This window comes from Camelus ferus, chromosome 12, assembly GCF_009834535.1.
Source record: "Camelus ferus isolate YT-003-E chromosome 12, BCGSAC_Cfer_1.0, whole genome shotgun sequence".
NCBI lineage: Eukaryota > Metazoa > Chordata > Mammalia > Artiodactyla > Camelidae > Camelus > Camelus ferus.
In genome coordinates this window covers 12255819-12282090 of record NC_045707.1, presented here as the reverse complement: position 1 = coordinate 12282090, position 26272 = coordinate 12255819, and the positions used below count along the sequence as shown (strand labels likewise).

The following is a 26272-nucleotide window of genomic DNA, read 5'->3' as shown; positions in this document are numbered from 1 at the left end:
AAATGAAATTACTGACCCCGGTTTTCTCTACCCCAGGTGAGGCAGCTCCACCTGCGCCGCTCAGACTGAGAAACTTTCGGTGTCATGAACTCCTGCTCCTCTCGCCTCACACCACTCAGGTTGCAGATCAGGTTGGATTTTCAAAATCTGCCCAGAATCTGGTCACTTGTCACCATTTCCACTGCTCTACCTCTATCCCGGCCAGCACCAGCTCTCACCAGCTGCCCCACAGCCTGTTCTCCACCCAGTGGCTGGATGCTTCTCTGCCCAGAACTTTCCAGCAGGTCCATCTCAGTGTCAAAGCCAAGGTTGTCTCCACATCCGCAGGTGCCTTGGACCTGGATGCCTCACCTACATGTTACCACACATGATCCCTGTGTCTACCACCCTCCAGTCTTGCCACCTCAGGGCCTTTGCACCTACTGCTCCAGCTCTCTGGTCCCCTCCCCTCCTTGCCTCCTTCCTGGTGAAGGTGAGGCCAGCTCTGACTGCCCCAAACAGCACCCCCAGCTTATTTACCATCACGGAGAAAGTCAAGTGCACCACCATAGAACACACCCATTTATTTACCTTGTGTGTGCCCGTCCCCTCATTAGAACTGGACCTGCGAGGGCAGGACCGAGGCCTGCTCTGTTCACTCTGCAAATATTCACTGAATGACGGTGTAAACGTTGAAACGTGAGCAGGACCTCAGCAGGCAGAAGGGGGAGGACAGGCGTGTCTGAGAGAATGGGGCTTGCTCTAGGAAGTGGTATTGCCAGCAGAAACAAGGAAGTTCCTCTCCGGGTTGCTTCGTGACTGTGGGGACTTGACGCATTTGTCTCACAGTCTCTGGTTCAAGGCAACTTTTTGGTGTTTCTTAGTAGAGAAAACTTTGGAAAGGCACAGAAATGATGAAATCTGCTAAACACTTTTCTTCAAACAAAAAGAGAAGCAAAGGGTTCAGTTGGTCACACAATTCCTGCTGGTTCCATTTATTGCTTTAAAAGATAGTCAAGAAGTTTGGGAGGTTTTCCAATCTGTTCAAAATTTGTTCTTAACTTCAAAGTTTGTGAACAGTAATTCTAATCCTTCTTGTTTGGTTGAAAAACCAAGATGACAGAGTTTCCCATGATTTAAAGCCCAAGCCTTTGCTCAGGCTCTGTGTGGGCTTGTGGTCTGAGGAGCCGGTTTTTCAGAATGCTCCGGTTTGAGCCACGTTATGGTTTCCCTGAGCACAAAGCCTGTCGCTGTAACTGTGGGGCGCCAGCGTCTCTGGGCGAAGTACGTGCCTGCCCTTCCCTCCGCTTGCTGAGCGGGAGTAAAGGGCACAGCAGGACCTGGAGCTGCCCACGGGGCCGGGGTTCAGAATTCCAAGCAGCTAGAGGGCCAGGCTGGCCAAGTTGAGCACAAATGTGTGTGTCACCTTGTGCAGGAGGTCCTCCTCACGGGACCACGGGGGCTGGGAAACGGCTGCCTGAAAGGATGTGTAAGACGGCTTTGGATAAAAATGTATTTGTTTCTGAAACAGTTAAGCACCTGGCCCTCTGGCCTGCCAGGATCCTGTGCTTGGTAGAATTCTACTCTTAGGTACACTTTTCTTCTGGGCTGCCTACCTCGGCACCCGCAACCTATTTGCCACAAGTGGACCCAAGGACGTCCCTCTGCTCCTCGTGGAGTTAACACTGGATGGAGCAGAGCTCAGAGCCAGCAGTTACACAACCACTGAAGAACTTTCCAGGACCCCTCGCTTCAGCTCCTCATTGAAATTCAGGGAGCAGTGCTCCTCCTCTGGCTTAAGTGCAGTTCTGCTGGGCTTTTGTTTGTCTGTGAATAGTTCCTGCTGGAAGCCCAAGGCAGGATGACTTGGTAAGGGGAGCCCCTCACCCAGAGACCAGCGCTCCCAATGCCTGAACCACCGCAGAGGTAAGTGTACAGATGTGGACCCTTACGTGGTGCACGTCTGCGAACTCTTGTTACCACCCTGAGCGATTTAACATGCTTGGAGTAAACAGCACATCACGGGACTTGTAATTAAAGCTGCTAAGGGAAGTGAAAGTTGAAATGTACAGGGGACTGGACCAGTGAGGCACTTTTAAAGCCTAAAATCCTGCCCTGAATCCAGATTGTTCCAGTTTGTTTTCCTGGAAAAGTGATTTTATTCACTTGTGGAATTAAGTGCTTATTTTCTTCTGCAGATTCACAGTACTTCAATATAAATGATATTTCTTTTATTGAAAGCACCTTAAAAACAAGTATTTATTGAAAACAACTTATTTGGGAGATTTTTTCAGAGTGATCAGAAGTAAAATTTGTCATTTTGTCATCAAGTCCAAACTTGTTCTGCTCACTGCATGACAGGCCAGTAAATCAGGAGACCAGGTGTTGGGGCAAGGAATAATGACTTTATCTGGAAAGCTGGCAGATGGAAAGGATGGGGTACTCAGGTCCTGGAGAACCATCTTCCCCAAGTCAGAATTCAGGCTCCTTTTATACTAAACAGGGGGAGGGGGTGTGCTTGGTTGTTGCCAACTTCTTGGTGCCTGAATCTTTTGTTCTTGTAGCTGTCCACCTAGGTCAGGTCACAGTGTCCCTGTAACCCTCCAACAGCACAAATGTTATTTTCTATTCAACCTTTTAAAATCTCTGTATGAATGGGAAAGCGTTACACCCTTAAAGGTCAGAGCCTTGAGAATGGGCTCTCCTGTGTATTTTAGGCTGTAGGCAACATTCTTTTACAGAAGGTGCAGAACCAGCACGACTCAGCACGGGAAACAGAGCCCAGGGTTAGAGCCAAAGAAGCAGATCCAGTAAGGAGTCAGATTTGTTCTTCCCAGTATAATTTTATAACAATTAAGTGGACATGTAAGTACTGCGGAGCTGGGGCTGCTAACGTCAGTGTTTGCACCCCAAGCGCCATGACCCGGGAGGCGCAGTGCAGGGAGGAGCTGGGCTATGACCGGACCCCCACCCTGGAGCGTGGAAGGCCAGACGTGGGGAGCTGCACCCCAGACGCCAGGCCCAGGGACCTTCAGCTGGCAACGCGGCTCCCCCTGTGCTTCAGCCACAAGACCTGGGTCTTCTCCGTGCTGATGGGGGTGAGTAGCTCTGTGCTAGGACCATGGAAGCATTGTCCCCCAAGGGTGTCCCCTGCCTGGGTGTCCTTCTCAGGTAGCCTGGGTTACTCCTGCTTCTGGAGAGCCTCAGGGGCACAGGTGCACTTACTTGCTTGAGTTCTTTGAGTTCTTTTCCTCAGTTCATGAGCATCTATCATGCCGGCCCTGCTGGCCTCTGGGCTGTGGCTGCTCTGTGTCCCAGGGGGGCTGGAACAGCCCAGGCCCATGCTGACGGTCTGCGGGATCCTGTGTTGTGCCAGGGTGGCCTCTACGACTCTCGATTCCTGGGGGTCTGCAAAGATGGGGAGGGGCCGCTGTGCTCTCAGGACAGGCCTCTTGCAGACTGAATAGTGGGACAGTGTTCTGAGGCAGGAGGGCAGGGCCCTGGGGCAGGAGAAGGCCAAGGGGCCAGAGGGATGGGGTCAGCAGAGAGCTGGGGGGCAGGCCTGAGGGGACCTGGCCTGGGATCCTGGGACATTTCCCTTTTGACCTGCTTGGACAGGCATGCAGACACCTTGGCCTGAGTGGGCGTGGCTGCCTGGGCTGGCCGCTGGACCTGCCTCTCTGCGGCCAGGACCACAGGGCTCGCCCAAGATCCAGGGTCCAGGGCAGGACCTTGCCCCTTCCCCCACCTCGGGATGCACAGACCAGCCCTGCAGCACCCCCAGTGGTCCTGCCCTCCCATCCCCCCAAGCCGTGACCCTGTCCCACAGAGACTGGAGCCTCCACCATGTGGCTCGCAGAGGATGCTCCTCCCTCCAGGCCCTGTGGTGGGTGGTGGGCGGCTGGTCAGCCTCCTCTCACTCCTGGGGTCCTGGACTCTGTGCAGCGGCCCAGCGGCCTGCAGCCACAACACCTGGTCCCATATCGCCTCTTCACTTGGGTGTGTGCCCAGGTCTCTTCTGCCCCCCAGGCCCTCAGGCCCCAGCTCTCCCACTGTCTGGGGTGAGCACAACCCCCTGCCCAGACCCTGGGTCTGAGTGACCTCTTACTGCTGACCTCCACCCCACGGCCTCACCCTGGGTCTGGAGCAGAATGGGGTCGTGTGCTTGGCTCTGTGCCTGGACCTGGGCCCCTGAAATTGTACACATTGGGGTGAAGGCATTTTCTGGGGAGAGGTACCATTTCTTGCTTTAAATTTTGACAGTCTTCCTCCCCCAGATAAGTGTTGAGGCCCATCGTCTGGCCCTGGGGGAGGGTGGGCTACTGCAGTCCTTCAGGGAGGAGTCAGGTGCGGTGGGATCCAGGCGTGGAGGCTGGTGTTGTACAGGTAAGTTATAGCCAGAAGGCCAGTTGTTCAACCATCTGATCTTCACACCCCACTGTGTCATCACCCGCATTTGTGCTGCCATTTCACAGAGCTGCCTGCTCGTGACCTCAGGGTTTTCACTCTACCTGGGAAATGTATTTCCTTCTGAGATGGACTACCTGCGTTGTGCTGCGGGTTCGGTGAGTAATGCTCCTGTTAGCACCAAAGTCTGCAGCTCTGAGTCTGAGGTTTTAGCACTGAGATTTACCTGTTGCTGTTACTCGCTCCTCATTCAAAAATCTCTTCACATGCTTCCATTATTTTAATTTTATATTTTACTGAATTGTAGTTGATTTACAATATTAGTTTCAGGTGTACAGCAAAGCGATTCAGTTATATTTATACATACATCTATAATTCTTTTCTTTTCAGATTTTTTTCCATTATATGTTATTACAAGATATTGAATATAATTCCCTGAGCTGTACAGTAGGTCTTTGTTGTTTATGTATTTTATAGACAGTGGTGTGTATCTGTTAATCCCAAACTCCTAATTTATCCCTCCCCACCCCTTTCCCCTAAAAATCTCTTCATATACGTTGGCTTCAAATAGCATTCACGTTTGAAAATGATCGGTGAAGCAAGTCTGAGTCCTGCTCCACAGACTCCGGGGCAAGAAAGGGACACTTTGATTTCCAACCAGCAGCTGCGTGCTGCCCCCAGCTGTCCAGTGGGCTGGCAGGGAACCCGCCCTGCATGGTTTGTGGCTGCACCCCCACCCCTCCCCAAAGCTTGTGCCGGGGCCTGGGGGGCCACTGGTCCTCATGGAGAGACCACCTTGGACCCCGGCCAGCTTGAGCACAGGGCATATGCCCTGGGGTCCTGTGGGGGGGCCCTCTCGCCCCTGACTCCTGCTCCAGCTGTCAGCACCCCCAAATATGTGAAGATACAACACAGACACAGGCTTCCCTTACCCTGTGCCCCACCCCTGTTGTCCAGCCTCTGCTCTCTTAGACAGAAACTCTTGGGAAGAATGTGACCCACTCCTGCTGTTCTCTCTGGAACCTTCTAGGTGGCCCACTGTCCTCACCGCTGAGGCAGCCCTGGTTGGGGTGACCTCTGAGTCAGGCCAATGTCCCAGCAAAATCTTCAGTGTATCCTTCACCCTCAGGGGTGACAGGCTAGGGAGATGTTTCACGTGGTCCCCCAGGATCCCCCACAGCCCTCGGTGGCCCAGCTCCCCCATCCACTCCCCACTGCCCAGCCCCCCAGGCTCATCCTCTTCCTCACCCTCCACTCCAGGGTGGGGCGGTGGAGGCGAGGGGCTCCGGGGATGTTTCACCTTCCTGGGCAATTCTGACTCAGACGCACTGGGTCTCGGGCAACAGGAAGCCACATCCGACCTCCAAGCATGTCCGGCCGGGACAGGCTTCATCGCTGGACGTCTCTTCATCTCATCAGAACAAATAAAACTGTTTGCAGAATAAGTATTTTGAAAGGCTTGAGACCCTTCAGGGTGGAGCAGAACCCCTGCATCTGGTGGCAGGTGACAGGTCTCGGGCCACTGGGATTTCAGGGCACAGAGTGACAGTGGGCACACCACCTCAATCTGCTCTCTTTTCAGTGCGTCCCCTCGGCCATTGTGAGCTTTGCCGTCTCCGGGAGAAATGTCAACGTGGTGAGTCCAACCTCCTGCCCCCATTGCCCAGGCAGTGCCAGAGACCTGACAGGGGCGGGGCTGGGAGGCTGGGAGCCATGTCCCCGTCCCTAGGGTTGTCAATTAATGACCAGGAACGGGGTTGAGCAGGAAAACCCTCCTGTCTTGTTTTTCAGATTCCCAACTTTCAGATACTGTTTGTTTCCACGTTTGCTATTACCACTACGTGTTTGATCTGGTTTGGATGCAAACTGGTCCTGAACCCGTCTGCAGTAGACGTGAGTCTCTGGTCTCAAAGCCACGTGGGTCCCAATGCTTCCTGTTTCCTCTGGCAGACACAGGTGCCGAGCCCTGTGGGGCCGGAGCTGGTGTCCGAGAGCTTGATCTATTGGGTAGAAAATGTCAGTGATGGGATACACACAGGAAATGTGTATCGTCACTCTTGAGATTGACCAGTTTTGAGGCTTTTGTTTAAGCTTCTGAAGAAAAGAATTATCTTTAACTCTCACTGATTCTAGTGGACGATTTTCAGATTCTGTATCTCTTTCACAGCAGTTCTTAAACATTAATGGTAACACAATAACCTACTTCATCAGATCTGTGATGCTGCCTTTGTAAGTCTTAAGTCGCGCTGTTGCTTTATGTTCTGCTGAGAAAAATGGGAAAGTCTTGTCATTTAAATTATGGTGCAACAGAGAAGAATCTCATAGAGAAATGGGACTGATCAGAAGTGCCTCTGCTCTGTGTGCAATAGTGAACACATTTTCTTTAAGATCAGGAAAGGGTGGGGTGGCCCTGGGATGTCTCAGCCAGGCGTTAGAGACAGACAGGTGGGCCTGAAGGGAACACCTGTGCCACCTCATGTGCAGGAGAGACCATGTGCTGCTTCCTTGACATTCGGATTATTCAGCACACGTAGCAAGGTGGCTGTATGTGAACATCAATGTGAAATAATTGTTTGTGCCGGAAACAGAGTTTTGAAAACGTTATTAAAACACAGAAATCATCTTACGGAAATAAATACAAAGTTCCTGGGAATAGGTGTCACCAAAGGTCTGGAGTCTGTTTTGTAGAAAAGCATAACACCTCACTGAGAACTGTGAGGCTTCCTTCCCAAAGAGACCCTGAGTGGAGGTGGTGGTGCATGTCCAGGGCGTCCAGGGTCAGGGCGTCTGCAGGCCAGGCCCCGCAGGTCTAGGGAGACCCAGGGCCGGGGGCGGAGCCCCACTGGAGAGCAGGTGGGGACTCAGCCCCACCACTCCGCCGGGACGGGAGAGCCGCGCCCAGACCAGGTCAGCCTGAGGAGCCTCATGTGTGCCGACCGGGTGCCAGGCTTGCATCACAGCAGTGCCAGACCCTGGCTCTGGGCCTCTGCCCACTCGCCTGCCACGCAGATCCAGCCCGGAACGCCAGAGCCCAGACACGAGGGGCGCATGGTGTAAGGATGGGGACCAGTTCCCTTGGGACGGTGGCCAGTCCCAGGGGAGGTGAGAAGCTCTGGCCACAGAACCTGGGAGAAAGTTGAGGACAACAGGAGTCCACGCAGAGCACTCGCTGGGGAGGAGGCCACAGCGCCAGCAGGAGGGAAATTAAAACCACAAGGAGATGCTGTTTCCAGTATCAGATGGGCAGAAGCCCCAGGGTGCTTCCCTCAGTCTGGCCACTCTGTACCTGCTGCTGGCTCTTTGGAAAACAGTCTGGAATTCGCAGGCCCTTCCAAAGAAGCACACACACTTGGAAACCTCACAGCACAAACCCTGGAGAAACACGCATGCGTGTGACCAGGTGGTGTGTTCCCAGCCGGGGAAGCCCCGAACCCAAACAAAGAGCACAGCACTCGTTACCCAGAAGAGCACCCCGACACACAGTATGACGAGGACGTGGTGAAGGATGCTGCCCAGCCTTCTGCAGCGTGGCCCGTGGGCCCACGGCGTCCCTCACCGGCCCTCCCTGCCGCACCCCCGACAGAAGCCACGGCGCCAGCACCTGCCGCTCACTGGGCCCTCAGGCTCCGCCCCCGGGGGTGGAGCCAGGCTGCGGGAGGCCTCGCAGCCCGGACACCCGGACGCGCGGAAGGACGTGGGACCACAGGTCGGCACCCCTGGCATCCAAGCACAGCGTCACACGTGGAGACACAGGAGGCCCTGCAGAGCTGAGCTCGAGGCCTTCACGGGCTCCCGCCCTCCCTCCGGGGCTTGCCCCTCCGTGGGCCGTTCGCACCCCCGCCCGCTCCTGCCCTCGGGCCGAGGACTGGCTTTCACACCCTGGGTCAGATTCCCCCACGAGCTGCTCGCTGCACAGGCGACACCAGGCTTCTTACCGAAGCTTCCTAACTCCAGCTGCCTTCCTGCTTCAAAGGTGACCTCTCCTACTTCAGACATGTTTCAGAATAAGTTTACTGGGCGCCTCAAAAAATACAGCAGGGATTCTGTTCTGGTCACTCGGAGTTTCACAGAATAATTTTGTGAGGATGGACCTCATTGTTATGTTGTCACCAACACGTAGACGGTCTCCCCACTTACTCACCCCATCTCCTCGGTCCTCTATTAGTATCGAATGTTCTGTGAATTCTTGGGTAGGTAATTCCTAGAGGAGTCACAGATTTTGTTACTGGTGCAAATGGTGTTTTATTTTTTTAAGTTATATTTTCAGATGGATTATTGCTGGTGCAGAGAGAGGCTATCAGTTTTAATTTTTTCTTTATTTTGTAATATTTAAAGACTAAGAAGAATTAGCACAAATAGTCCAGAGCGTTTCTGGGTACCCCTCATCCAGCTCCCCCCAGTGACGGCATCTTTCTTTGGCAAATCAGGAACGTGACATTGGCACGTGTTAACTCAGGTACAGACCTGATTCAAACCGTACCAGTTTTTTAAAATGGACTTTTTGTAAGTGGACTTTGTGCCCTGAAACTTTGCTGAAACTTTCCTGGGGGTTATGTTGGTTTTTCTGTGCAGGTCACCGTATTGTCTGTAATTAATCACAGTTTAGATGGTCCCGTTCAGTCTTGCGCTCTTTTTCCTAATAGCTTTGTCCAGGACTTTCAGTACCGTGGGCCTCTCTGTCTGATTCTGATTTTAAATGGGTCGTATCTACAGTTTCATTACGGTTTTGATGTGTGACTTTCACCAAGTTAAAACGTCGTCTTCCAGTGTTGGTTTGCTATGAATTTGTCATTTTAAAAACAAACACCAACAAACAGAGACACACGAAAGTCAGAGGTGGTGTGCCTGCCTAGTGACTGGCTTTGGACAGGAAGAGATGCCCAGACTTGGAGCAGACACCTCGGCCTGTCTGCGGGGTGGTCCACGTTGGCGGGATACAGGCTGGTTTCACAGACGGATGTGTCCTCCTTTGGCAGATCAATTTCAACCTGATTCTGCTGCTGCTGCTGGAGCTGTTCATGGCGGCCACGGTGATCATCTCCGCGCGGTCTAGCGAGGCGCATGGCAAGCGAAAGGTGGGTCCAGCCTGTGGCCTGCTGCTCCACTGACCTGGCTACAGAGCCAGAGGTCATGCTCCCCCCGCAGGCAGGTCAGAGGCCTGGGGTGGGGCGGGGGGAGCGAGGACCAGGATGCAGCACCACCTCGTTTGATCCTGATCGAGTGCCCCCACACCCAAGTGTCACAGGCAGAGACCAAGTCCGCTGACAGCATCGCCTTGTTGACTAGGATTCCAGCAGTGGAACCCAAGTCATATGCAAAGAGAAAGTCTGCACTTGAGCTTTTGCTCTCAAACCTGAAGAACCAGCAGTGACTTCCACCTGAGTGACTGCCTGGGCATGGCCCACCTGCGCCAGGGGCTGGATGGACAGATGGCCGCCCCTGTGATGAGGTCTTGTTTCTTTTTAGGGTTCCGTCTCTGAGAGTGCCAATCCTCTGTATGAAGTGACATTTCCTGCTCGGGTCCTGAAATCCTATTCAGTAAGAGGAGCTTTTCTTTCTCCTTGCTTCACTCCATGGCTGGGGGGTGCTGGACGGTACATGGTACATAAACATGGTGCAGGCGCGTCCGTGCTGACTCGCACTGTCCTGGTGGACGGGACGTCCCCTTTACTCTCAAAGCGTCCTGGTTTGAAGGATAAGTTCTATGGCCACCCTCTCTTGTTAGTTGTGTTCTAAGTCTTTTGTGCCTTTTTCAAAACAGCTCAGTCTACGCGTCCTGTTACTGAGCTGTCGGCACTAAGGTCTCTCTGGGTCCCTCTGCAGCTTTTCTCCCTGCAGTTTTGGGGCCTGGGTTTTAGTTACAGATGAGGTTGACCTTCCTTCCTCTTTCCTTGTTTTTCCATCATTCCGGGCAACTCTCTTCAGTAGAGGCTTTTGCCACGAAACCCACACTGTTTTAGGATGCCAGTTACCTTCTGGCCAATACTTCCTAGTGTGCCTTCCTGCCCCACTCAGGGCCTCCCAGCCTCCCGAGTGGGTGGTTTGCACGTGCTGGGCTCTGCTCATGGTCTCTCCAGGCCCGGGCCCGTTCACCCAGAGTGCGATTCCTGACACTGTCACATTTATTCCTCCATCTTTTTGTTGCCTATTTTCTGTGCCTTTTCTCACCTTCCTTGAACTGGCAGGAGCGTCTTCCTTCCTTTTCCCACAAGTTTGGGTTGGAAATACGCATTTTCAGTATTCCTTGGGAGATTATCCTCAACATCTCAGCATGGGTGCCAGCTCCTCCGCCCTGAGCTCTCAGGGACCCGCCCCTGCCTCCCCTCCTCGCTCTCAGGGACCCCGGGGAGCCGCCCCCTCCACCCCATGACACAGATGATCTGCCTCCAGGTCATCGAGGTGATCGCTGGCATCTCCGCTGTCCTTGGAGGGGTCATCGCTCTGAACCTGGACGACGCCGTCTCGGGCCCCCACCTCTCCGTGACGTTCTTTTGGATCCTAGTGGCCGTGAGTACCTCCTGGGCGGCCCTTGTCCTCGAGGCTGGCCGGGCCGCACAGCCACCCCACTGCCCTGGGCTATGCATCCTGTTGGCCCTTGAGCCCAGCTTTGTGGGAGTCAGGCCGGGCAGGAAGCAGCTGGAGGAGAAGGGGGTGGTCGCAGGCAGTCGGAGCAGGACACCTCCTACCCTGGCTGCTGGACTGGGGTCCTTGGGGCCCAGGCTGGAGGGACCTGGGAACCCAGAATTCAGTGGGCGATGTGTTAGCTGCTGTTGTTATTTTATATTTTTTGTATTATTTTTCCTGAAAAGCACTTAAAACAATAATTGTATAACATATAACCTTCAAATTGTTTTATACTACATTTTACGAAGTGTAACATATATTTTCCTTATCAAATGCTACCATAGTCAATGCTAAGATCACACCTAGTGCTTGGGAAGTGCTTACTACGTGGTCACTGTTTTCACCACAGCCCTTTTTGTCATTTTATAAGGAATTCCAAGCTTACTTACATACTTTGATGTTGTTTCCTGTTAAGTGAAGCGCAGCCTGTGGAGCCACAGCCCCCAGACTGCAGCCTCCTTTTGGCTGGGCCTCCCAGCGGGGTCTGGGCCCCCACAGATGCTTGGGACAGTTGCCATGTGCCCGTCACTCCCGAACTTCCAGGTGTCACGAGACGCCCCCCAAACTGACACCCACCTGTGCTTTGGGCTCCTGGAGTTTGGGGTTGATCCTGCAAGTGCCAGGCCCTGAGCGTCCTCAGCCACCTGCTCCTCGCCCGAAGCTGCCGCAAGGGTGTGGCCTTCACGCTGACCTTCACCTCCGCCTCCTGGAGGCTGAGAGACGGGTGCTGGGGCTGCATGGCCACTGGGTCCCAGGGCTCAGCGTCCCAGTGGTGCCTGTGTGGCCTCCCTGGGACCCAAGACTGGCTGGCTTGAGGGGCTCCCCTAAGACAGGGCCCAGGGAGAGAGAGCCACACCCAGGCCGCTGCAGCCGGGGCACAGGCGGGACTTGCAGACAAGCGACGGGCCTGCTGCTCCAGGGGAGGCTTGTCTGTCTGCATGTCCGGCCTCTGTGATGAGGAAGTCCCGGAGTCATGGCCTGTGGGGCGGCTGGTGAGGATGGATGGAGCCTGCCCCCATCTGGGCAGATGGCAGTGGGAGAGGCCTCCAGCATAGACCAGGGGTGCCAGGCAGGGGTCCAGGGCTGAGGGCCCCTGACACCCTGTCCCTGGGGCCTGTCCTGGGCTGGGTGATGTACGCACTGCCCTGACCTGTGGCCAGATTTTCTGCCAGGCCAGGGTTAGGCTGGACTGGACAGAAAAGCAGATGCTGCCCTTCCCTGGGCTTGTCGGGCCACTGCAGGTGGTTCTGAACTGGTTGGTCCCACCCATGGCCCATCCTCTGCTCTCACTCCTGCTGGGCAGAAAGCCTGCTGGAAAAACAGCCCAGGAGAGACCCCTGCATTGACACCTCAGCCTCCCCAGCACCCCCGCCAGGCCCACACTCCCCACCTGGCCCCACTCAGGCGCCACTGTCCCTCTCGCCCCAGGGCCTTTGCATGGCTGCTCTCGCCACCTTCTTTGGTCTGCATCCTCCTTGGTCTTCCTCCTGCTGCCCAGGCTCTCACTGCCCTGAGCCCACCTGTCTGACTCACCTTCTTATAAGCCCCTAACAAATGCAGGAGCCCCCTGGTGTGTTCAGGGGTCTGAGACAGTCCCATGGGGAGGGGTCCACCGCTGCCCAGGGTGTGGACATTTCCTCTGCCTTTGTGGGTGGGGTGTGTGGATGGGTAACACTTGGGGTCCTGGGCTCAGCAGGCTGTGCTGGGATGGGCACCTGGATCCCAGGGTTGGGGGCAAGGGGGTGGCAGGAAGGCGGGCCCAGCATTCAGCAACCTCAGAGAAGACCTATGCTCCCCTGAGCTTCCCCCTGCCGGAATCGTGTAGAACTAAAATCAAGCTCCTTAAAATAAGTGGGAAAAGGCATTTATTGATTACATAGGGGCAGGGGGGCCCACAGACCCACCGAACCCTGTGGTCAGAGCATGGTGGATGGGGGTCTGCTGTCTCCTGGGTCCCCTGGCCTAATCACCCACCTGAGCCTGCCTGCAGCCAGCTGGGCGCTCCCCAGAAATGCCACGTCTTCCCATCACGGAGACCAGCAAATGGGAAAAGGAAATAGGAAGCGTGACCACTGGCTCCTGAGCCAGCAGCAAATTCGGTTGTGACCGGACGTCCTGGGGCCAGTTCCAACACAGACCCTGCCTCAGATGGGGCTGTTGGGTCCGTGTGGTCTCCCCGGTGCGATGCTGGGTTGACCCGCACAGCAGATGTGGGGCCAGTCCCAGAAAGCAGGTGTGTGGGTTCCAGGGCACCCAGCGTCCCCCGCATGGTCCTGCAGCCTCTCTGCAGAGCTGGGGAGCAGGGAGCACAGGAGCCCTGCAGCCGCCTGGCCCGGCCCCTCTCCGCCCGGCCTCTCCTGGTGACAAGGGTGGCCCCAGTTAGAACGCAAGAGCACACGTCTGGGATCCGACTTCCTGGGCTGTCATCTCTGAAGTCTTCCTCTTTCCTATTCTCTTAGTGTTTTCCAAGCGCCATCGCCAGTCATGTGACAGCAGAGTGTCCCAGCAGGTGTCTGGTAGGTGGAGCTGGGGCTCGGGGAACTGCCTGGCTCCATGGCTGCAGTCACATGACAAAGCTCCACTAGGGAGCCAGGCTGCAGGCCCCGGCTGGGGGTGGGGTGGGGGCTGAGCTGCTGAGGGGCGTCCGCAGGCTGGTTGGGTAGGGAGGCTCGAGGCGGGCCGCGGCTGTCACAGGGCAGGACTGTCTGTGGAAATAAGCAGAAAGCATGAGTCCTGTGACTGGGCAAAGGGTGGGGCTCGGCGTGGCCTCTGGGATGGTCCAGTATCGCCCTCCGATGGGGGCAGCGTCTTAGGAGATCAGGTCTGAGGGCCCTGGAAGGAGGCTGTCCGTTCATAAGTGCTGTTTTTCAACAAAGAGAGTTGTGCATAAACTGAGAAAGCACATGTGAGACACATGGGGCACTTGGAATTAACAGGCAAACCAAGTGCAGAGACTTCAGTAGCCCCCCCCCCCCACGCTGAACTGGACTCACATCAACTCAGCAGTTCTCCCACGTGGTCCTCCCGCCGCGCCCTCCGCCTGAGCAGCGGCAGCGACACCTCGCTCTTGCCTCCCGCCAGGTGGAGGTGCTGACCGCCATCTGCAGCCTGGCGTCCCCACTGCTGTTCGCGGCCTCTGGGTACCTGTCCTTCAGCGTGACGAGAATCCTGGAGGTCTTTCAGGACTACCCGCCGGCCTTCAAGGTGCGTCTCCTTTATTTCATTCAACTGCCCGTAGAGATGCGGCGCCGCTGAGCCCTGGCACGTGTCCAGCGCCAGCTTTGCGCAGGCCTGGTGTGCTTGGAGCAGGTTCTGCTAATTTCCTTCTCTCTGGGGACAGTGAGGCGTCTGTGCACCGTTCTCTGATGCCCGTTCTGTCCCCCGACCGCAGGCTCAGCTCAGCTCCAGCCCTGAGCACTCGGTCGGCTTCTGTTCTTCCGCTTGGGGCCTCTCTGCCCAGTCTCGCCAACGCCCTGTGCCCTCGGCCACCCTCTCCACCGGCGTCTTGCATTTTCTCAGTCCTGTCAGCGTGCATTTGAGTTTTAGATCAGCCATCCGTCCAGTTTCATGACAGACCCCATTGGTGAGAGCCTCCCCCCGGGGCCGCTGTCCTCCCGCGGGCTTGGCGGGGGCCAGGGCAGTCCTCACACACACGCCCTGCTTCACTTCCAGCATAGATCCTCTTGGCTCCCAAAGGTTTGGCTCGAGAAATTTCAAACATACAGAAAAGTTGAAAGGTCAGTGCAGTAAACACCGAGGTTCTCCGTGGTTGACCTGCGTGTCCGTGCGTCTGTGTGCGTGTTTATGCTGACGGGGTGGACGCACACATGGGCATCATTTTCTGGAAGCATCTGAAAGCGAGGAGCAGACGTTCAGGGGACCCTTCACCCTTAGATACTCTGGCATTTCAAACGTAAGGGCCGTCTCCCACACCCACAGTCCCACGTGCCCCTAAGACAGCCGGAACGCTGGGTGCTCTCCTGGCGTCTCCCTGAACCATCCCAAGAAGATGCTCCCAGGGCTGAGGTTCTCAGAGCAGCGGGGGCACACCTTGCACTCCGGCCTCTTTGGACGAGGACAGTCCCGCCCTCTCCCCTCTCCCCCCGACTCTGACTGTTTGCAGTCCAGGTCCGTTGTCTGAGAGATGGTCTGTGGGCCTGTTTCCCGTGGTGTCAGCGGGCGTGAGTTCAGGAGAACGTGGTGTCGCTGTCCAGTCCGGTTCGCTGCGGCTCAGTGCTTCCTGGGAGGCAGGTGACCCCGGGCAGGAAGAAGTGCCCCAAGTTTCAGCCCCAGCACCATGCAGTGCCTCCAGCACCTTTGACCTGTGGGTCAGCACTGCTGGCCGGTCCCTGCTGGGCCTGAGGTCATGCTGGGGCTCTCACCTGTGCCTGCCTGTGCGCCCTGTGGAGGACGAGAGCTTGTCGCTGCCTACAGAATGCTGGCTGTGTCACTCCCCAATGCTCAATGCGACCCCGGCCTGTGCTCCTGGACACCACGCCGTCAGCCTCTCCCGTTGGATGCTCGAGACGGCCCGGGATCAGCTGGTCCTGTCCCTGCCCCGATGTGCCCTCATGCTTGGAGGGGAGCTGTACATAGAAATCAGGATCGGAGGGCTCCTGTACCCTTCCCTGCTGGGGTGTCACTACTTCCAAGCTCTTCAGTGGAGCTGAGAAATACGTGTATATTTAAAGATCTTGAACGTATAATCAAATTTTACATTCTAGGGTTTTTTTTTCCTTAACCTCTGTTATTTTATATTTGCATCATTTTTCTCTTAGTCCAAAAATCTTGTTTCCTGGTGACATTGAATATAGTCACGGCTTAGTTCTCTCTCACAACACATGAGTGTTCGAAAGCACCAGACCAGCGTCCTACCAGCAGTGGACCTGCAGGGGAGGCCACTCTGCCTCCCACCCGGAGGGACAGTCTCTTGTTATTGCACAGCCCTGCTGGTCTGCTGCGCAGTCAACTTGAATGGTCTCTGTCTGAATTCAGTCTTAGGCTCTGACGCTTTTTTCCCTGCTAATAGTATTTTTGAAAATACGATACTTTCACATGGCTCAAAAGTCAAACCAGCCCACAGGCAAACTCAGAGGAGTTGTGGTCCCACCATGGCTTCCCTGCTCCTCCCACAGGCAACCTTCCTTCCTTCTAAAACAGGTCACTCAGTCTAATCACATTTCTGTACTTTGCCTTTTTCCTCTTTTAAACTTAATTTATCCTGGTGCTTCTTCAGTCCCCAGAGGGATCGGGTCCCTCTGGGCTCCTTAATTACATGTGTGTACTCCCGCATGACCCAGTGCATCCCGCTGTCACCAGCGACAGAGACGGGGTTGCTCCCAGCCGACTGCCGTGATGCTTGCACTTGGTTTCGAGCCCATGGGTGCGTGGTCAGGGCGAGGAGCTGGGGGAGGGATCGCTGGGTCAGAGGGCAGATGCACCTCTGGTTTTGTCAGGTGTCAGCAGGTTCCCCCCGGGGCCTCCTATGTCCCTCCCCCCGACGGCAGGGAGGTTGTCACACTGGGTTTTGAAACGCGGGTCCAAGGCAGAGCGTCTGGCGGCTGTACGTGCATCTCTCTGAGCACCAGTGACGGTGGGGACCTGTCACGATGCCCAGTGGCGCTGCACTTCTTTTCCAGCAAACTGTCCATGTCTTTTGCCCGCTTTCCAGCGGCCTTTGAGAGTGACACAGGGAGGCCAGTCCTCCGTCTGACACAGGAGACGCAGACACGACCTCAGCGGCAGCCGTTTCGTCCTGCTTCTTGTGATTTCTGTCCCGTGGAAGTTCTGTTGTTCCGTAGTTGGATTTAGCAGCACTTTCCTTTACTGCCTCTGGATTTTGTCATAACGAGAAAGGCTGGTACCTGCATTTCCGCCGGAGTTTAGCCTGGAGCGCGGCAGGTGGGGTGGGGCCAGCTGGTCTTTGCTGGAACAACTCTTCTGTGGTTCAAACACTGTTGATTAAGAAGCCCGTCTTTCCGCGGAGACGCCGCCTTGGCCGGGTGCTGCGCTCCGGTCTGTGCCGCCCCGTCCGACTTGGGGGCTCGCGGTGGGCAGCACCAGCTGACCGCCAAGACCCCTTGCTGATGCTCGGCCTTTCTGGGCTGCTTGTTCTTCTGTGTGAATTTTAGAATCAACCTGCTGGCTCTAGAAAACACAGTGCTGTGTGTTTTTTTTTAAACTGGAGTTCTGGTTAATTGTACATAACCTAATAGGTGTTGAGTTTTTTTTTTAACCAGTGACATTGTATGGACACTGGGTTCTTCTTTGTGTTAACATTTGGTTGCTTTGTATTTCCAAGGCTGGGGGGACATCCGTGCAGCGTGGGGAGGGGGCGAGTGCTCTGGGGATGTCTTTGCAGTCCCTCCTTGGGCTTCCCCTGTGTTGGTGACAAGCCCCTGCGGGTGAGTGCCCCCCTCGCTCTCCCGTCCTGGGCACTCAGACCCTCCTCTCCAGCAACCAGTGCCGGACCCTCCGGCCTTCAGCCTGGGCTGAGCCCAAGCTGCTGCTGGTGCTTGTGTCCCTGCTGCCCCGGGAGCCCGCCCTTCTCTTTCCTCGGCTCAGGGCCCTCCAGAGCAGGCTGCTTCCCCGTCACTGGTCATGCCTGTTCGGGCACCCTCAGCGCCACCATGGGTGGTTCTGTTGGCTCCCTGTTGACCCGTGTGGCTGTCGGGGGCACTGTCACTGGGCTTGGCTGCCTGTGGGTCATTTGTGTGCTCCTCCATTAAACCCAGGACAGGACTTACAAGCGGAGCTGAGTTCCTCGGCTCTCGCAGCTGTCACTGCTCAGGTCAGTGCTGGCAGAGAACACAGGAGGGAGGCCCAGGCGCGGGGAGCGGGGAGGCGGGCGCCGCGCTGCTCACGGCCTGTCTCCGCTGCAGCAGTCCTACGACGTGCTCCTGCTGCTCCTCCTGCTGGAGCTGCTGCTGCAGGCCAGCCTCAACACGGGCACCGTCCTCCAGTGCGTGCGCTTCAAGGTGGGCGCGTCCTGGGACCCAGCACCGGCCGGCCAGCAGGAGCGCCCTGCGGGGGAGGTGAGTGGCCTCTGGGACGGGGACTCCCTGCTGATGGGGCAGCTCTCCCAGGCCCGTGCAGAGTGACTTCCTTCAAGACCTGTTGGGTCACATGGTATTTTTAAAAACACTCCGGAAAAAGCTTGAAAGGGTAAAATATGTTACACATCTCTGAAGTCAGTTAGGCAAACCCAAACCCGTTTCTGAGCAAACAGAACGGGCCGAATGCTTTGTTCCCCTCCTACAAACGTGGGAGAGGGCCTTGCAGGGATTCGCGTGGGTTAGATCCAGGGGTTTCCCTCCTCGGTCCCTCCGGGGGATGCAGCTCTGCCAGGAAGAGGGGGACTGGTCTCTCCCCTCAGAGGATCCTTCAGGGGCCGAGAGACGCTCTCAAAGTAACAGCGCCTCCTCCTGCTACCTGCCACCTGGGCCGTCCTGGAGAAGCAACGCTTGGCTGTCTTGGTCCCAGGTATCCAGAAGCCCCCTGAAGGAGTTTGACAAGGAGAAAGCCTGGAGAGCCGTCGTGGTGCAGATGGCCCAGTGACTGCGGCCCGGCGAGGAGGCCCAGGCCCGCCCGGCCTCACATGTTGCCATTCCACCGGCGGTGGTCCCTGGGGAGCTGCCACTCCCCTCTCATAGGGCAGGCCCGGCTGCAAGGTGGAGTTTTCATTTCTTACAGTAGTTTAATTCTGATATAGGCGAATGCTGACTATTTTGTGCTTGTAGGGGGGTCAGTTCAGCGCTCCTGAGGTGGTCTGACCGCAGAGGCAGTGGCCCCAGTTCGGTGGTGAAGGCGGGGCCCAGGCTGCGGCTGGACTCTCCCGGCGTGGTATTCCGGCAACCACGATTCCCCCGCTGCCGTGCCTGCTTCTCTGCACCTCTGCAGCCCCCCCTGCCCTGTCTGGTGCGCACCTGCTGTCTGCAGCCGTGTAGGTCTCACCCACTGGGCACTCCTCCTCTCAGGAGCCCGGCGGGCCCGGCGTCGTCTCCTTGACAAGGTGGCTGAGCTGAGTGCTTGCATCCTGTCTCAAGAGCCAGCAGAACCACAGGGCAGCCCCCACGGCCCTCGCTTTCCCTGCGTGAAACCCACATGGCTGCATTTCTGCCCTCCCGTTACACTTCAATGCAGTCTTTCTGGGAGGGCCCCGTTCCGCAGCACTGGTGCGCGTATGGGCACCCTGCCTGGAGCCTGCATTCGTCCTGAGCCCTCCATCAACAGCCACATTAGGGCCGACCCTGTCCTCTGTGGCAGCTCACTGCTCTCTGGGGTGGGGCCATCGTCCCTGAGAACTGGCCGCATCTCTGTGTCACGATGGCCTCTGTGTCGGGACGAGGCTGAGCCCCTCCCTCCCTCCTGCCATGCTGTCTCTGCTCCCTCAGGCCAGGCCCTGCTTAAAACGCAAGACAGCCCCCCTGACATCCTCACAGGGTGTCACTGGGCATTCTGCGGCCCTCCCCTCCTCCTAACCAGCAGTTCACCTTGGCCCGCACTCACTCACCCGAGGGCTAGCCCCAGCCAGGGCCTCCTCCATCTACCACCTGCTAGACTGCAGGGACACTTTGGGTGTGAGAATTACACTTGCTTCGATCAGAATCAGCCAAGAACCAGTTGGTGTGACATCTCTTTGTCCCCTGAATGCACCCAGAATCTTCTGGAAGAACTGCACACGTCTCTTAGTTGACGCAGCCACCAATGCACCTCTAGGGAGTTGGCAGCATCTCCTAAAAGGGGAATGCTGGTCGGTCCAGGAACTGTCTTCAGGCCTGCACACTCATTCGCAAGGCTACACATCACGGTGGTTCTGGGTCTGTCCCACCACTGGAAGGAGGCGAGCAGCTGTGTCGGAGATGCTAACGCTGGCTCTTTACTAAGTTGAGGGGCATTAATCAGTCCTCTGTGGGCTGGTGGCAACACCTGGCCACACCTGGGGCCATTCCGATCAACGGGCTACAGCGCCAGGGGACGAGGGCGGGCTGGGGCCGGCCAGCTGTGGACCTGGTGGGGGATTCGAGGGTGGCCCCTGGTTTCTCACTTCTGAGCCCTGGTGACTGGCTGCCTAGGTGTCTTCATGGTATTCACAAGTTGGGTCATGACTTTCAGTCAAATGGGGATGCAGGTGAGACACCTGGAAGGTGGAGGTGCCAGCCCCGGCGGCGTGGTCCTCAGCCCGGCGTCCTTGGCAGCTCCGGCGGTAAGAGCGTGTGAGGCGCCAGGCAGACATAGGCCTCGGTCAGGTCCCCAATCAAGCCCAGGGCAGCGAGGCGGCTCTCACCTGCACCCAAGTGACCCACCCTGCCGCAGCCAGCCGGGGCCAATTCCCTTTCCTGTGGCTCCAGGGGTAGGGCCGGGGGTCTGCCTCTGCCTGGGTGGGAGCTACAAGGATATCTCCCTGGGGATTCAGAAAGTCTGAGTCTTAGAGCTGAAATTGGGTGCCTGGGGGCTTCACACAGGCTTGCCCTTTCTTATTTCAGAGAGAGCTTGAAAAATCCAGACAAATAGGGTTTTAAAAGTATACAATCCTGTCTCTGTCAGTTTGCATTTTTGTGTGATAGAGTTAATACCACCTGAGCAATAAAGGCTAACATGTACACGTGCCCAGTGGCCTATTTAATTTTGAGTCTCCCGTATTTCCATGTGCAGGTTCGGAAGAAACTGAGAGGTAGAGCACAGGAAAGGGGTTGGGGTGACGGCCACCTTTTAATTTATTTATGACTTAGTTGCCCTGAGCCAGTCCGTGCGTGGGGTCGGATGGAGACTGGAAAGGGGCCGGAGTCAACGGTGCCTACCTAGGGGAACAGCCACCATCCCTCACTGAGTCCTCCCTGCTGCTTCAAAGTGGGTGCAGAATCTCCCTTTTGGTTATCTTGGGATGTTAAATGCAAAATAAAGATTTTTAAACCAAGTAGAGATGACATCTAAGTTTTGGAACGTTACCACGAGGAAGGCACTGGTGGGGGAGGTGATTCTTCCCTACTCACCCTCCCTCCACAAAGATGCTGGACCAGTGAGGTGGGACAGCTGGGTGGTCTGGAACACTGAACAGTGGTTGGAATCCCTGGGGGTGGCAGTGCAGGCCCCACGAGTGACCCTGAGGACACCAGAGCTCAGGCCCCTGCCCTGCTCATGACCCGGGGACCATGTGCGTCATCTCTGCCCCCCAGCTTCGGTGGGCGTCTTGTTGGGGGACGTCGTCTGTTAGGTGCAGAGGGAGGCTTGGGGTGGGGGCGAGAAGGCGGGCCCGAGGGTCGCAGGGCAGAGCGTGCCCTGGACCTCCGGGCTGGTCCTGCGGGGGCGGGGGCCTGGGTGTGACTTGGGTCTTTATGACTTGGGGGGCTCTGACTGCCAGGACTGGTCTGTGTGACCCCAACAGCCGGCGCGGGGCGGGACCGCGTGACCCCCAGCGGGGCGCCGGCCACTCGCGGGTCCTCCTCGCCGCGGACACCATGTCCCGCGCCCTGCTCCTCAGACCCCGCGCTGGCCACCGCGGCGCCTCGGACTGCGGCCCCTGCCCGGGGCCCCGCACGAGAGTCCCCGACCACGGCCCGTGGGACCCCGCGCCCTCCACACCCCCCGCGCGACACCATCCCCGGATCCGCCCTCGGAGCCGCTCCCGGAGCCGTCCCCAGACGCCCGCGCGCCCCCGGAGCCCCACTCCCCGTGCCAGCCGCCGCGCCGCGGCCCCGGGGTCCCGCCGCCCGCGCCCCTGGGCTGCACAATGGGCCGCGCGGCTCCGGCCCGTCGCCCCGGGCAACTGCAGGACGCGGGGCAGCGCTACGAGGGGCAGGGGCACGCGGCCTGGCCGGGGTGAGCACGGGCCACCTCCGCTCCGAACCCTGGGCCGGCCCTCCGTCCTCCGCCCCGCGCGCGCCCCCGGGATTCTAGACCAGCGCGGAGCCCCAGACCTACCCTTCCTTCCGAACGCCAGGGTTCCCCTTCCACCTGCCCAGCCCTCCAGCCCTCCGAGCCCGGACCTGCGCACGCCCCCCCCCCCCCCCGCCCTCGGACCGCAGACCTGCGCACGCACCCCCCCCCCCCGCCCCGGCCTACCCCCAGCGACCCGCTCCCCGCTTCGATCCAGCACTGACACCCCGCCTCGCAGGGGCCCAGGCGGTGGAAGGGAGCAAGGGCGAGGTGCTGGAAGCCGGAATGGAACCAGGAGAAAGGAAGAGGCTCCCGTCGGCGGCGGCGTCAGAAGGAGAGCAGAGAGAACACAGTCAGTATTGTTCTGCGCCAGCCGCCCTGGGCGTCCCGGGGGTGGCCGGCGAGCTCAGGCCTTCAGGGAGGTGGCATCTGTCTGTTCTGTTGCTCTGCCTGCCCGTCCTTACTCCGAACCGTCCTGGTTTAATTCCAGTAGCCTTGCAATAAGGCTTAATATTTTGTGGTGTAAGTCTCTGACTTTGTTCTTTAAGATGTATCCAAGTTTTCTCGGATTTTGCATTTTTAGAGTCAAATTGTTAATTTAACACTCCTCCACCCCACCCCACCCGTCCTTGATTTTGATTGTGAGTCCACTGATTGTCTAGATCAATCTGGGGAGAGTGGAGTTCAGTTTCCTGGCGTGGTGTTTGGTGACCCTGCTAAATACACTTACTGCTTCGAATCATTGGATTGGTTGCATACACCAACATGGTCTGCAGACCTTTTTGATCCTTGGACCCCATTTCCTTTTCTCGCATCACTGCACAGGCTGGCGTTTTGTGTGTAGTGTTGAATACATATGGTATAGTGGACACCTCTTTTTGTTTCCAGACGAAGAGGGAAAGTGCTCGGTGTTTCACCATGAAGTATGATGTTGCTGTAAGTTTTAAAGGAAGTTCCATTTTGTTCCTGGCTTACTGAGAGTTTTAAAATGAAGAGTTATTACATTTTATCACATGTTTTCTCCCACAGTTTTTCCTTTAGTCTGTTAAAGGGTCATGCAGTGGCTTTCTCAAATATTAAGCAAACTTTGTATTCCTGGAATGAATACCACATAGTCATGTTGACCTGTTTTATGTGTCACTGGATTTGATTTACAAATGTTTTGTTTAAGATTTTTATATCTATTTTTATGAGCAAGATTGGCCTGTACTGTTCCTTACTTGTAATGTCCTTGTCAGGTTTTGGTGTTAAAGGTATGGCCTCACAAAAAGACTTGAAAAAGAAAAATAAAGGAAAAAAAAAGACAAGTAGGGTTTTCTACTTTCCTCTTCAGTGAAAGGGTTTGTGTAAGGTATTTCCTGAAATATTTGGATAGATTGACCTGTAATGCCATCCAGGCCTGGCTTCATTGTGGGAAACATTTAATTATGGAGTTGATTTCCTTAACAGAAATAGGACCATCCAGATTTTCTGTTTCTTTCATGTCAGTCTTGATAAGCTGTGTCTTTCGAGAAAAATGTCCATTTATTGTGAACTGCCAAGTTACTGGTATGTGGATGTTCACAGTGTCTTATTTTAATATCTGTGCAGTCGCCAGTGATGCCTCACTTTCATTCTTGACATTGGTAACCCAGGTTTTCTCTTTTTCTTTGTTCAATCTGTTAAGAGGTTTATCAATGAAAAAAAATTGTTTCTATACAGGACCTTATTAAAATTTGAGTACCCTTAAAAATTTTAAAAAATTGTTTCAAAGATCCAACTTTTGGTTTTGTTCATTTTCTCTATAGTACATTTTTTTTTTCTTATTTAATTGAATTCGGCCCCTATCTTTATTTCCTGTCTTCTACTGTCTTTTTGTTTAACTGTTGTTCTCTTTGTAACCTCTTGGGGTGGTAGCTTAGATAATTAATTTTCAGTTTGTTTTCTAATATGTGCATTTAAAATCTGTGTATTTCCCTCTGATCATGAGATTAGCCGCATTATAATGCTTTATGTACCATATTTTCATTATCGTTCAATTCACATCATTTCCATTTGATTTCTCCTTTGATCCATATCTTATTTGAAAAGGGTGCTGCTTAATTTTTTACACTTAGGAAAATTTCTAGTTACCTTTTTGTTATTCATTTCTAGTTTGAGTCAATAGTTGTCAAAGAATTTAATCCATATTATTTCAATCCTTTGACATTAGTTGAGACTCTCTAGCCCAGCAGGTGATTAGTGTTGGAAAATGTGTCTGTAAAGAAAGCATGTTCCCGGCTGTGGAACTTAATGTCTCTGCAGGTCCTTTAGGGCTGGTTGGTTAATCATGTTGTTCAAATCTGCTGTATTCCACTGATTCTTTTTTCACGCTTTCATATACTGAGAGAAGTGTGTTAAAATATTTCAGTATGATTGTGGATTTTCTATGTCTTTTTTTAGCTCTGTCAACTTGTGGTTTTATATATATTGAAGCTATATTATTAAGTACAGATACTTTTGAAATTTTCATATCTTCCTGACCAATCGATCTTTTAAATATTATGAAATGTCTCTCTTCTGTCTTTAATAATGGTTTTATTAAAACTTTATTCATATTTTCTAACTAAATATTGGTATGTGCCTAAATATTTACTACATAGCTCCAAAAATGACATTTTTATGGAACCAAACCTTTTTTCACACTCAATGAAATTAATAATAATTCCTTAATAAAATCCCAAGGTATATTCATATATCTCCAGTAACTCCCCAACTAATTTTATAGTTGGTCTGTTCAAATCAGAGTCCAGTCAAGGACCACATGTTGCATTTGGCTGTCTTGTTTCTTATCTATCTTTTATCTGGAATAACCAATCCTCTTGCCTTACGTTTGCAAGATGTAGGCTTATCCATGGGACAGCCCCTTTTCTGTGGATGGCTCTGCTTCGGGGTTTGCCTGACTGTCCTCGTGGTGGCATTTAGCCTGTCCGTCTGTCCCCTGTGTGTACCTGGTGGTCTGGAGGTGAGACCCAGAGGCTTCATGGGATTCCAGTCAAGCATTTGGCTAAGACGCCTCCAGCAGTGATTCCGTGCACCTAACTTTGCCCACAGTGCTGGCTTTCCCATCGTCAGTGCTGCCGGGCACCGGACCAGCGCTGGCCAGACCGCTCTGTTGTGGAACTGCCTTTCCTGTGGCTACTCTGAAGGGTGGCACTTTGGCATCTTGTGGCTGTCTGAGCCCTGGGCTGTGAGTGGGGCTCCCTGGAGAATCCCTCTGAATTGGAATCAGGGTGCAGAGGTGGTTGGGACAGGGCTTCTGGATCAGTGCCTGGGAGGTGGTGACGATCACAGGCCCGGGCATTGGGCAGGGAAGGGGGAGGGGAACTTCGAAGTGGTCATAACGACCCCACTGGGAGCTCTGACCTGGTGTCCTCGGCTCCTGCCGCACCACCTCCTCCAGGGCTTCAGCTGCCCAGGGGGGCCCCTGCCAGAAGGGGCTGCTTCCCACGCTGAGCAGCTGAGCAGCTGCACTGGTGACAAGCACTGCCTTCCCCCGCAGGCCTGCTGGGCCTCCCTGAAGTTCAGGGCCTCCTGGAAGGTCAGCTTGGGTGCTTCTTTCTGCCCCTTAGCTGTGGGTTTCTAGAGAAGGTGTTGGCATGCCAGGCTCTTTGTGTGGCTTTCTCACTTTGAGACCCTTGCTGGACGTCTGGACCGTGTACAGTCAGGGACGCTCATGTTCTGTGCTGCTCCAGGGTCTCCCCTCAGCCCTCTGGGCCCCACGAAGCCGTTTCTGCACCTGTTTGCTTCCCCTTCCCCCAAGACACCTGAGATGACCTGGGCGCAGAATCCCAGGTCTCCTGAGCGCTCTGGCCCCGACTTCCCCCGGGGCTGGGGGCCAGGATGGGGTTTAGAAGAAAGGCTGGGTGCTCAGGAGGGTCACTGCTGGGCTGTGTATGTGTTTTCTAGTTTGTGGGAGGTTCTCAGCAAGAGTGGAGATTAATGTTTAATAGTGAGTTTCTGCAGCTATTTATCCTTTTTCTTTATCCTCTTGACGTGGTGGACTTCACAGTGCTTGGTTTTCTAGTCCAGCCGTGGGCTCTCTCGTGCATGGCTTTATCATCTGTGTGTGTGAGTCGCGCTGGCTGGAGAGTTCACCGTCTGCAGCTCGCTGGCAGCAGTCAGACCATCCCCGCTGAGAACGCCCGGTGCAGGATCTGGTGGGCGGCACTCACCCCTGAGGCCATCAGCCCTGGAGTTTTCCTAACAAGAAGGTTGTAAGATTCAGATTTAGTTTCTGTGTTAGTAGCAAATTATCGATGACTTGTATTCCTCCTTGTAGTAATCTGCGTGTCTCCCGGATTTGTCCATTTTGTCTAAAGTTCTAATTTATTGCTGTAAAGTTCATAGCGTCCTCTTAGTATTTGAC

The 26272-nt window shown here is 55.1% G+C and overlaps 2 protein-coding genes and 1 long non-coding RNA gene across 14 annotated transcripts in view; 2 read left to right on the top strand and 1 right to left on the bottom strand.

Annotated features, from left to right (window-relative positions):
* The first annotated feature begins 1424 nt into the window (after positions 1-1424).
* MLC1 (modulator of VRAC current 1) lies at positions 1425-20617 on the top strand. 5 transcript variants are annotated; one of them, XM_032492549.1, is made up of 13 exons: positions 1439-1905; positions 2721-2789; positions 2894-3077; positions 4455-4544; positions 5969-6022; positions 6178-6279; positions 9363-9461; positions 9853-9924; positions 10777-10893; positions 13470-13526; positions 14092-14214; positions 17895-18044; positions 18493-20617. In XM_032492549.1, exons 1-13 carry the CDS (start codon positions 1886-1888, stop codon positions 18565-18567), a joined length of 1212 nt encoding a protein of 403 aa, XP_032348440.1. In that variant the 5' UTR covers positions 1439-1885; the 3' UTR covers positions 18568-20617. The 5 variants fall into 5 exon arrangements, with proteins under 5 accessions (XP_032348441.1, XP_032348444.1, XP_032348440.1 ...); XM_032492548.1 differs by having other exon boundaries at positions 1443-1905; positions 17892-18044; XM_032492550.1 differs by lacking the exon at positions 18493-20617 and having other exon boundaries at positions 1425-1905; positions 14402-18037.
* On the bottom strand, positions 6293-14142 carry LOC116667562. Its single transcript, XR_004324423.1, has 3 exons — positions 14004-14142; positions 11587-13715; positions 6293-6647 (listed from the first exon to the last, which is right to left on the bottom strand). It is a non-coding gene; the product is annotated as an uncharacterized LOC116667562 (long non-coding RNA).
* A 145-nt stretch (positions 20618-20762) lies between the features above and the next one.
* The window catches only part of TTLL8 (tubulin tyrosine ligase like 8), a 77303-nt gene continuing 71793 nt past the window's right edge, over positions 20763-26272 (top strand). For 7 of the 8 annotated variants that reach the window (XM_032492539.1, XM_032492541.1, XM_032492542.1 and 4 more), the window contains exons 1-2: positions 20763-21828; positions 22124-22237. In XM_032492539.1, coding sequence (XP_032348430.1) covers positions 21162-21828; positions 22124-22237 — 781 coding nt within the window. In that variant the 5' untranslated portion in view covers positions 20763-21161. The remainder of the gene's footprint in view (positions 21829-22123; positions 22238-26272) is intronic. The other variant, XM_032492545.1, reaches the window with a different exon arrangement.

Bases quoted from the DNA above. Each gene is read 5' to 3' on its own strand.
- MLC1 (XM_032492548.1), top strand. From the start codon at position 1,886: ATGCCTGAACCACCGCAGAG. The intron at 4,545-5,968 runs GTGAGTAATGCT...CTCTCTTTTCAG, and splicing joins TGCGTTGTGCTGCGGGTTCG to TGCGTCCCCTCGGCCATTGT. The intron at 6,023-6,177 runs GTGAGTCCAACC...CTTGTTTTTCAG, and splicing joins CCGGGAGAAATGTCAACGTG to ATTCCCAACTTTCAGATACT.